Below are 11,319 nucleotides of genomic sequence, written 5' to 3'. Positions count from 1 at the left end.
TTATGGAAAAAAAAAAAAAAAGGTGAGGCAGGAGGGAAATTCCTTTTCATTTAGAAAAAAACCCCACAAAACTAATGTATTTCAAGTTCTCTTTGGTATATTGCAGCCACTGATCATGTATTTTAATCACACAAAACAGACACAGAATTTTAAAAGAAGTGCAAAGAGCATTAACTGAGATTGGTCAATTCTTATCAACCTCTATATCTTGCACTCCTACACTGGAGATGTATCACAGAGTGAGGAGGAAGATATTCAGCACTTACAAAGGAAGCACAGGAAGATACACAGAAAGAGCAAGAGATGATGTTCAGTTACAATGTAGAGAGAGAAAAAATGGCTTTTGGTTACCAAATTACTTGTGTACCAGGATCTGGGGAAGCATGATACATTTGTATACTGAATTTTGGGTATGTACACACAAAACAAATGCTCTGGAGAAGTGTGTGCCCAGGAGAAATTATGCAAAGAATTTTATCTGAAACCACAGAAATTACTTGCTTCTATAAACCCTGTAGATGAAAATGGCAGGAGCTCCATTAATCAACCTAGTGGCTTCAAAAACTCAAATTTAAAGACTCTCAAAACTTTCAACTCTCAAAACTTTCTCAAGATTCAAAGCAAGTCTGTTGTATTACAACTTGGTTTTTAAAATTGAATGCAGTATTTGCTTCCTTCTGCATTATCCTAACAAGAGTACAAATAACAGAAGCCATAAACCAAAATCTATATTTGGTAAAGGCAAAAAGTAAACATGATTATGAAATGCATTAAAGATTAGCTATATAAACATCAAGTAACTTGCTTGCAATGCCCCAATATTGTTATTATATTGTCCACAAAAAACAGAGTACATTAAAGAAAACTGTTATCTCACTGCAGCTGCCACACTATTATGATGTATCAGTGGAAAAGCACTTAAATATCCTGCCTCTCTGCTCTCTGGAGGATATTCCTTAATAACAACTACCTAAAATTTAGAGGTTGCTGCCTGAATCACACCCAACAAGCATACTTTTTATTGAGTTTAACAGACAATTTTGGTAAGCAATCAGGAAGTTACCAAAGTTCTGGACACTTGCAAGTACAGGACCAGACAGAATAACTTAAGTATTACCTTTAATATGCAGTTCAAATCTGGTTTGACTAAATAGATGCAAAAGCTTTCAACTATCAAGTCAATGAACAGTTTTATAAGTAGTGATTGAGAAAACAGCTTAGTAAGGATAGCAAAAATCCCCAGACACCTGCCTTGTATGAGGGATATCTGTTAGAAATACATACAAAACTGCATTTTTATTTGCCTAGTCAGTCCTACCTACCAGCTGAAATAGCAGAGCAGGAAACTTTACATGGAAGTCTCTGTCTTCTAACACTTTCACTGCATTTGGCATTTCTGCCACTTATTTTGAAAGGAAGAAAAAATAAGAACTAAACCGAATTTGCACTAATTACATAAAGGCTCACTCTATTTGTCTTCAGATAGCAGGAGCTGTCACAAACTCTGCAGGAATATTTATTAGTTTATTACTACTGAAAAGCTATTGTTCCTATGTCCTACTGCACCAACAGCATTAACTGTTGTCAAAAGGTATTAGATTTCATACAAGGTGGTGTGGCTTTAACAGACCGAGACAGAATTCTTAAATGCCCATGAAACCAAACCTTACTACAGCTCTAGCTGGGCCTGAGGACTCCATTAGCCTCCTTGGGTCTGTGTAAAGCACAGATTTATAAATTGCACTGGAATTCAATTTTTGTTCTTTTGCTCAGGCTCATAAACTAAGTATTTTCTACTTTCAGAAGTCAAAAGACAATGAAATGTGTATTATGTGGGATAGGGATGAGCAGGGATACCTCCACGGAGTCTGCAAAAACCCTGGCAGAAATGCCTCACAGAACAAGCCACTTAATTCTCTGTACAAATACTGGATTATATGTAGGCAGTGCAAAATTATCTGAGAATATTAATTCTGACATTCCTGGAATACAATCTGGCTCCAGCATACTCCAAGTCTGCATATCATACACTCCTCAGCACTCCAGATTCCAACAGGGATTAAAGACTCCCGTTCAAAACGTGACCTGCCCTAACTGTATGTGCTTGCATAGTCTGCATCCCATAACACACACCCTCAGAGTCCAGAATAAAATAAGACTGAGAGGGACAGAGCCTCTCTGCTGTGGCACAGTTTGTGCTGGATATTGCTGCACAACACTATCCCAACACTTTGAGCCCCCAAAATACGTAGCATGGCTTTCACAGAATTAGCTCAGGCCAGGTGGGATTTATTAAATCAGGTTTTGTAAAACAAATGTACTGCCCTGGTGTCAAGCCTGTATGAAAAGTAACTCAACCATATTCATAGTGTAATATTGAGCCAAGTGACTAGCTGATTAAAGCTGACTTTCCAGAGTCATTGCATGAGTTTGCACCTGGGGTGTGGTTAATTTGAACTGCAGATAAATGACATGCAATAATAGAGCAATGATTGCAAGAAAACTCTGAGTAACATTCAAAAAGCCAAGACCTCCCGTTAAGTAGAGAAAATGTTGTACCTGCATGATGAGAACAACAAATACACACAGGGTGAACCCAGAAGTCATAGAGAAAATTTTTACCTCGCAGGAATTCCTACACATATTTTGCATTCATGACCACTTCCAAATATAATGCAATATTAAAATGACACAACTGTTGCATAGGCAGACAAAAGAGCCTACCTCTTCTAAGCTGTGGAGCGAAGAAGCAGATACTGCTCGAGATGTGAGTGGATGAAATGGCTCCTGACCAACTGCATGCTGATGATTCTGTATTTGTATAAAAGGGTTTTGTTGTGACCTATGGGGCAATGGAGGTATACCATAATGAAAGCCCTGCCCCATAAGGTGATTCTGCTGTAGGTTAGCAAAAGTCCATGATCCATCAGGTTGCAGGTATTTCAAGGGAGATGGGGTTATATGTTCAGATGGCATTGAGAAAGGGGGGTTGTATATTTGGGGTAAATGCTGCTGAAATGCTGGATTACTGGGTATTTCAATGTCTCTGTTGTTTTCAGTGAAGTTAGGAAAGTGACCACTGTGGTTAGAGTTGCAGGAAGGAGAGGGGAGTGCTGGTGGGCTTCTGGGCTGAACTTGTCTGTATTGCAACAGTCTTGACTGGGGGGGTGGCATTTCAGCTAAGTCCCGACTTTCACTTGGATCACGGTGTGACAGTTCTCTGAGCAAATCCTGGAACCTGTATTGACAGAATAAATGTATCAAGAGAAAGAAAAAATGTTTTGCTGAAATCCCACTCTTTTTGAGGTTCAGAGAACTCAAGTCACAAAATACTGAATTTAAATATACGGAATTTAAATATACTCATCTTCACACACACTTCACATCTTCACACCCTAACTTCAAAGGATATGGCTGTGAGCAATCAGAAATTAGGCACAAGAGGATTAACTGGATGAAATACCTACCTGAATCATCTCAAAGTTTTAATAACTCTTGAGATTTCCTTTTCAGTCAGAAGAATCATTATTTGTTATCTCTTAAGAGACAACTAAGGTAAGGACTTCCTGCTGTATTACACAAGGTAAAAATCTTCACATAGTTAAAAATTTAACCCCTTAAAAGGCAAAAAACAGAACAATGAAGGATTCCCCTCACTTGCACAACATACTTCCAAACTTCGTTAAAAGGTCAAGAACATTCAACTCAGCACCTCAGAGTCAGATAAGAGAGCAACTTTGAGGCTTTATCATGGCTATAACAAACCAGATGGAAAATAAAGCATAGTGGGAGATGACAGTAAAGAGAGGCAATTTAAAAATCCAGCCTTTACAATATACATGATTTAAGCTGATGACCACTGGAACCATTTTTCTGTTTATGCTCAACAGCTTCCTTTCTTGCCCTCTAATGCTCCATCTCAAATACAAGCTTTTTTGTTGTTGGCTTTTTTTCTATATCTGCTTTAAAAGCAAATGCTTTTTGAAAAGGAAAAAAGTTTGGATTACATTGGGAGCAGTGGTTGGGGAGGGGTTGGTTTGTTTCTTTTCAAGCACATAAATCAGACTGCTAATTCAATTTGAAGAATTTACAAGTTAAATATGCCTCAACTACACTCAGACATCTCTGTTATAAACACAAGGCTGTTACTCTCTATCCATTCCTTATTCCATAAATACAGCACTGAAAAGCTCCATAAAAGTATTTTTTCCACTACAGCTTTACTACCCAATATACTAACAGAATAAAGCATAACACACAATAAAAGCACAGTTGTAAGTCAGCCTGCCAACTATTTTAACCTTCATAATAACAGCAGCAAAAAGCAATACCTTCAAGTGTCTTGCACTTGATCACAGTGTTAAAGAGAGGTGCCCACTGCTCAATTTTACACAAGCTCTGATGACTCAGTAAACAAATACCTTGAATATGTTGCCTCTGTTTCATCTTCTGTATTACTGGCAAGTTTCCAGTTTGCCCTAACTTGCTGCTGTTGATGCAATCCAATTGGTTGCTGAGGAAGATGTGGTAGATGAGGATGGTGATGGTGTTGATATGGAATAGTGCCTTGACTGAGATAGGCATTATGTTCATTCCATTGCTGTAACCTGGCTTGTTGTTGCTGCCTTATTGTTTCCAAAGCTACATTTCCATGCATACGATCTATAAAAATAGTTTTAAAAAAAATATTTATCTAATGCCCCTTTTTAAAGATCTTTATGTCAGAAAAAAAAAAGAATACTTTTTTATACAGTATATTCCAGGGCCTATTATATACTAACTGCATTGCAGTGTATAACCTGGTTATTAAACTCATTTGGAAAATCATATAAACATGAATCTTCTAATAAAGTGCTGAATATTCAGACATGCCTCTAGCAGCAAATTATGCTCAATGACATTACATATGGAACCCAACAATGACCCAATTCAGAGCAATGTGCCCGAAAAGGTAAATACCTCCTTCATTTTCACTTCAATGTAGTTATAATTGCACACTCTGAATTTAAATAAAGGAAAGTCACCTACCTAAAGTGTCCCCTAAGGGAATTCCTGATGGATTCTCTTCAATGAAGTTGTTCAAGTGGGTTGGCAGAACAGGGTTGTGTTGTGCAATAGGTCTCAGAGGGTTATTGACTTCTTGTAACATAGGTGGGGGGTGTTGTTCTGAAATCACAGCATCTACAGCAGGAGAATGTGGTCGGTGGGGAATTGGATTATTAAAAAAAGATTGGCTGGGGCCTGCCTGGTAAGCAGGGGAGAGCTGTGAAGGTTGTGGAGGCTGCTGATTCAAATGATTATGCTGCTGAACTACCTGGCTTTGCTGGGGTGGCATTTGGTTTTGTTGTTCAGGCAAATGATTTTGCTGTTGACCTAAAAGGTTTTGCTGCTGTTGCAAGGGATATGGCTGCCTTGGTATTTGTGACACATGCTGGAAGTGGCGATTTGGAACTGCATACTGGGAATGGGGAGGGGTGAGATGGAGGTTCAGCTGCCTGGGGTTCAGATTATCTTTGCGATGGAATTTAGCATTAGAGTAGCCACCCCCACTGGAGCGGGACTCGGGGCTTCTGCTCTGAGAACTGGCTTCCAAGTCCACCTGGAAACAGAGAGGGAAAAAACTTGGAACATCCACATTCAAGGAAAACACAAACAAAAACCAAGTCAGTAATGAATACACGCATTAAAAGATGGAATGTTGATTTAAAAACAAACCAAACAACAAAATCAAACCCACCAAGAAACCCACCAAAAAACCCAAAGATAAACCCACCTGCTTGGATTCCACAGGTTTCTTCTCAGGTGTTCGAATTTTACCAATTTCAGGTCCAGCAGTGTTTTCACTTTTGCCTAAAAACATTTCAGAAATTAATTCATTATTTTCAATGAGAAAATGAATATTTTGAGAGGGCTTTTCCCAGACACAGGAAAATTTAGACTTATTAGTATAGCATTTACAACATCACAGATGTTTAATATAATTTGCCCAAATACCACTTTGCCTTTAATCTCTGCACTTTGTTCGTTAATCATCACCAGGTTGCTCTTCCAACTTAATTACAACTAACATCAGCAGTAGTTACCACTGGACTGCAGAACACAGATGAACTACACTCTCAAGCATACACTCCAGCTTTGATTACTTCCTCCTTGGAATCTCACAATATCTTACTCTATTTGTAATGGCAAATCACAGGGCATTTCCCTAATTCTGTACATCCCTCCATTTCACTTAGGAGAGAAGGAAAAATACCCTTTTCACAAAACCCTATTTAAAGCACAAACTCCCTCAAAACAAAACAAATTTGCAATGTAATTTCAACAACTAACCATTTCGACTTTGTTCATGTTGCTCCTTCTCTTGATGCTGAAGCTGCTGCTGTTGTCCTACGCTAACTGGTGAGTGATGTCCCAGGCCATAAGGTATAGGAGACCCACGCCCATGTGCCTGTAACAGGTTCATATTATATGCCATAGCTGCTTGATGAGTAATGATTCGAGGGTCAACTGCAAACCTACTCTGATACCCCGTCCATGGTACCTACATAATTGGAAAATAAAATAAAAAATAAATGCAATCTGTTAAGGCTCATTAAAGGAAGTAAAGTAACAAGCACTCATGACATCAGGAACAAGCACCTTTCCATACATCAAGTGCCCTGACACACTAGCACACAACTACAGGAGGTGCTGGAAAGGGCAAGAGCCAAGGGCAGGCCTAGCAGCAGGGGGCAAAGAGCAAAGATTCTGCAGGATTTATAGAATCATAGAATGGCTTGGGTTGGAAAGGACCTTAAGATAGTTCCAACCCTCCTGCAAAGGCAGGGACACCTGAAGGTTTCAGTATCAAAACTCACTCTTGTTTCACTGCACTGGTTTCAAAATTCAGAGAGAAGAGACTGATACACAAATTGTATTTAAATAAATATTACATAGATCTCTAAATAAACAGAAGTGGGTGAAGTTCAAGAAAACAACAAGCCCTTTCTCCTGGGAGTTTAAAGAGACACTGAGCTGTGTCTCAGGGGGGAAAACACAGAGAGAAGCTGCTAACCTGAGGAGTTCTTTATGGTCCTTGTACCACCCAGTGCTGCCATCTCGTAGGAGCAGGCACAACCTCTGCACCCACAGACACTTAGTGCAGTTAACAGGACTAGTCGTAAAACAAGAGACTATCCACATGTTACCAACGACAGGGCCACTCCAAAGGGTCTAAGCTACATGACACATGGGTTGCAGATCATCTTCCTAAATATCTGAAGTAAAATCCACCTCCTGAAAGCACGTTAAGAAGTCAGGAAATTTTACAACATTTCAGATTTTATTCCTAAAAGGAATGCAAAAGAGGACAGCCCTGGATCAAATCAGTTCAATCTCACCCTGTTGGGAATGTATTAAAAGGAGGAAAATGTATAAATCAGAGGAGAGTGCAGGGAAAGTAATCATCAAAACCCAGGCAGCAGCCTTTAGTGATAACAGCAGACAACCTCCTCATGTTTTTACCTGGGATATGGAAAGTGCCTTAAACAAAGCAAAGAGATCACTACATCTCATGTGAACACAAACATATTTTACTTCAGTCCCTACTTGTTTTACATGTAACAACTTTCATGCAATTCTTTTTTTAAATTAGTATTTGCCCTTGAAATGTGCACTTTGAACTTCAGCTTCAGGCTACTACTGCATCTGTACAGTTTCAAATCATCTCCAACAAGCTTCTTCTTAAAAGCAGCTGTCTCATTAGTACTTCAGTCTTCTCACTTAATTATTTTAAAAAATCTACCCTCTGGGAATGTGAACTCAAAATATTTATTTTGAATGTGTTTCTTTTGACTGGAAATACATAAAAATATATTAACGTTGGACCAGTAAGATAGAACTTTATAAATTATCTTGGTTTGATATTAATACAATGTGAGCAAGCATGACAAAGACACAGCTGCCAGCCTTCTCATTGCATTTAAATTTATCCATCAAAAGCACGTTTCTAGTAAGTTAGGAAAAAGGAAAATTCCTTGACCTAGCAAAGAAACCAAGGCCTAGCTGCCAGCTGATCTGAAACACACGACTGAAACTAGAGTTTCTACAACAAGTCCCCTACAGAGTTTCCATAACCTACGTTACACTAGAGGATTTGGAGAATTATTAAAAAACAAATTCACTGCATGTCAATGTTGATGCATGATGAATGGAGTTAAACACGTGTGAGTCCTATGTCCTGCATGTTGTCAGGAGCTGTAACAAACATGTTATTCCACAACTCTGAGCATCTGTTCTCTCCTCCCCACTCTCCTCCTTGAATATGTGAACATGGAGGTTAAAACTTAAGCAGAGTCTGCTTCTTCAATTCATGTAAGTTTTGGTGAGATGGTTTTATTTGTAATGCAAAATTCCATACATAAATGTTGCCTAAAAGAGCTGATCAGGAGTCTTCATTGTGTTCTGAAATGTCATTAAGGAAAAGGATTGGAGAAGAAACTGGTTTGCTATCAGGTTCTGGGAGAGGAAAACATCCCATTATGCTTATTTTTCTTATCACTTCACTTCAGACACCTTGCACTGCAGACATCCAGAGCTGGTAATTTAAACTGCATGAAGTCAGTGAAGAGAAGCTAGCTTTGTCTGAACTGCCTGTGTCTCTAAAATGATTAAGAACTGGACTGTGCAGTTAATTCAGATGAAGGTATCTCAGGTCAGATGAGACAGATCCCACTGGTGTGCTTAAATCTAGAGCTGAGAAAATACACCAAATTCCATGAATATGAAATTGCTTTTAGGCTGCCTGGAGTTACTTGTGGGAGCAATGTTTTTGGGTCCTCATTTTCTGGTGGTCCTCCACAGCCACTCCTAGAGTCAGCTAAGCCCACATATCTGAAATGAAGCACTGAAAAACCTTGCAAAACATTCACTAACTGATTTGGTTGTTCATTTTTATACATACGATAATTGAGAGGTAAAAAAACCAAAACAGAAAAAAATTATGAACATAAAATTAATTCTTACAGGCAAAGGCACAGACATGACCATATTTCCTCCATAGACAGCAGGTACATATAGAATACTTGTCCCAGTGTGTGGATCTATCCTTTGAACAGGACTTGGAGATTTCCCCAGATTGGGGTGAGGTCCCAGAGGAGGAGGGGGAGGAGTATATGCTCGGATAGGATTTCCAATTAGAACAGAAGGATTGGGCTGAACTGAAAAGAAAGGGGAAAAATACATATTCACACATACAAAAACCCCAAAATATATACACAAAAAGAATATTAAGACTATCTTTTTTCTTCTTAATAGCATCTATCTTCACAAATTATGTGTGCAACTCTCTAACAGCACAGGTCCGATATACTAAGAAAAAGAACTAATCAAATTCTGTATCTCATTTCAAAAATCTGGAAAGGCAGAAAATACAAGTTGAGATGTAGAGAAATAGGTAGCTGGTAACTGCATTCATGAAAGAATGCCCCAAACCAATTCAATATGCTGACAGTCAAATTAGCTGTCAAATACTGCATTAAAAACTAGAACCAGGCTCCTTTCTTGAGCAGGAAAGACAAGCTTTAAAGCTTTTTTAACTTAATAACAAAATTATTAAGCTGTTGCATGCTCCCTTGCAAAAATGTATCAGTAATATCTGGATATATGGCAGCAGGTACATCATAAACTGTGCATGCAATACAGTGTCCTAACTCTTCCAGTGTAAATACACCGCTACAGTGTTGTACATTATGAATTTCAAACACTGCCAGTTTTAAGAGGCTAACAACAATGCTGTGTTAAGGCTCTAAAGTCAGTGTGCACAACAGCTATAAAGAGATAGGCCTGGGAATACCTAATGTCCACTTGACTGTCTATAATGCATTTCCCAAATGCACAGACAAAGTAAATGGCTTTCAGATAGAAAACAGACCAGGCACTCAATTTATGTCAAATTACTATTAACTTCACTGAAGCAAAATCAGTGTGAGCTCAGAGAAATTCCTTCAGGGACAGCAGAGACACTTACCAATTCCATCAGGTGGGAAATGGTCATTCTGGTTATGATGATGGACCTTGCCCTTTAAAGGGAAAAACAGTAACAGTAATGCCTTGCATTTTTATTTCAACTGAATATTATTATTAAATACAAAATAAAAGCTTGAAAGTAGTTAGCCCAGCATTCTATTCTTACACATTCAACTGTCCAGTTCCATCACACAGCTAGGAATTCACACAGTTGGACATTAAATACCACTAATTCAACTAACCAGTGGGTCATTACCAGTCCCTCTGGGAATATCTCTCCCAGGGCCTGTTTTCAGATGAAAAGGAGAGTTCCAGCAAGCCACTTTGAGCTTGTTTTCTCACAATTTTATTTCCCACTATCTCACTTCTTTTAGGAGCAGAACCCAGCACTAACCTGACCTCTCAGTACTCCTCTTCCATAAGAGCTCTAGGTGGAAACATGATCCATTTTCTCCTCCAGGTTTCAACTCAAGAACCTTGGAGACAAAGCAGCTGCCAGTAGTTTTCCTCAAATGCTGGTCCAGCCTCATTAGACATTGCCTCCTACCCCATCTCATGTACCTGCCTCTGGACTTTGGCCCCTCAAGTGACTGCTCCCCCAAAGTACAATAGAGTCAAGAATCAGAGTACTCAGGGGAAACTGCTTTTCCTTGTGACTTGTACATTAGAAAAGGAGTTAACAGAACTGAGTTATCCCTCCTACATGCTTCTGAGTTTACAGCATCAACTAACTAGTTAATATTCATAAACTGTGAGCACAGATTCAAATGCCAGTATGCTCTGAAGTCTTTTGCAGAGTAAGAACACTTTACTTAATCTGGTCCTAACTACATACACCAATTTAAAACAAATCTAAAACCTCTTTGATGTTGCAAAACTTTCTCTGCCCAAGAGATAAGTCCAGGCAGTTTTCCAGCAGTCTGAGCAAATTAGTCAGGGTACAAAGACAGGTTGTTTGACAATGTTGACTCATGCATAAACCAGATTAAAGAGCTGGTTTCAAAATTTTCCTTGTCTTAAAAAATGAGTTATTGAAAAATAAAATAATAATTGCTTTTCATTGCAGTACTTAAAACAAAACTGTTTATTCACTAAGGAGAGAAAGATGTAATTTTAAAATATAGAGGAGCCCTAATCTCTCACAGTTAGTACAAGGCATTTCTGTATCTGTTATGCTCTCAGTTAGACTCAAACTGTATGTGCAGAAGTAACAAATCTCTGTTCTACCTAACACACTGGTATTTTATAGGTGCCGTATTTTTAAAACTGAAATAGCAAGTAATTCTATCAGTTTGTAAGAAAAGCTGTCCTGCT

At 38.6% G+C, this 11,319-nt stretch overlaps 1 protein-coding gene across 1 annotated transcript in view; it reads right to left on the bottom strand.

The window, feature by feature from the left end:
- The window catches only part of HELZ (helicase with zinc finger), a 67,846-nt gene that overhangs the window by 4,496 nt on the left and 52,031 nt on the right, over positions 1–11,319 (bottom strand). Inside the window, exons 22-28 of the mRNA XM_010002700.1 lie at positions 10,007–10,058; positions 9,004–9,197; positions 6,331–6,541; positions 5,774–5,850; positions 5,029–5,599; positions 4,422–4,662; positions 2,725–3,238 (exon numbers count right to left, since the gene is read on the bottom strand). Coding sequence (XP_010001002.1) covers positions 2,725–3,238; positions 4,422–4,662; positions 5,029–5,599; positions 5,774–5,850; positions 6,331–6,541; positions 9,004–9,197; positions 10,007–10,058 — 1,860 coding nt within the window. The remainder of the gene's footprint in view (positions 1–2,724; positions 3,239–4,421; positions 4,663–5,028; positions 5,600–5,773; positions 5,851–6,330; positions 6,542–9,003; positions 9,198–10,006; positions 10,059–11,319) is intronic.

This window comes from Chaetura pelagica, unplaced genomic scaffold, assembly GCF_000747805.2.
Source record: "Chaetura pelagica isolate M959 unplaced genomic scaffold, ChaPel_1.0 scaffold47, whole genome shotgun sequence".
Taxonomy (NCBI): domain Eukaryota; kingdom Metazoa; phylum Chordata; class Aves; order Apodiformes; family Apodidae; genus Chaetura; species Chaetura pelagica.
Note: the sequence above shows the minus strand (reverse complement) of the source record. Positions and strands in the feature narration are given on the sequence as shown.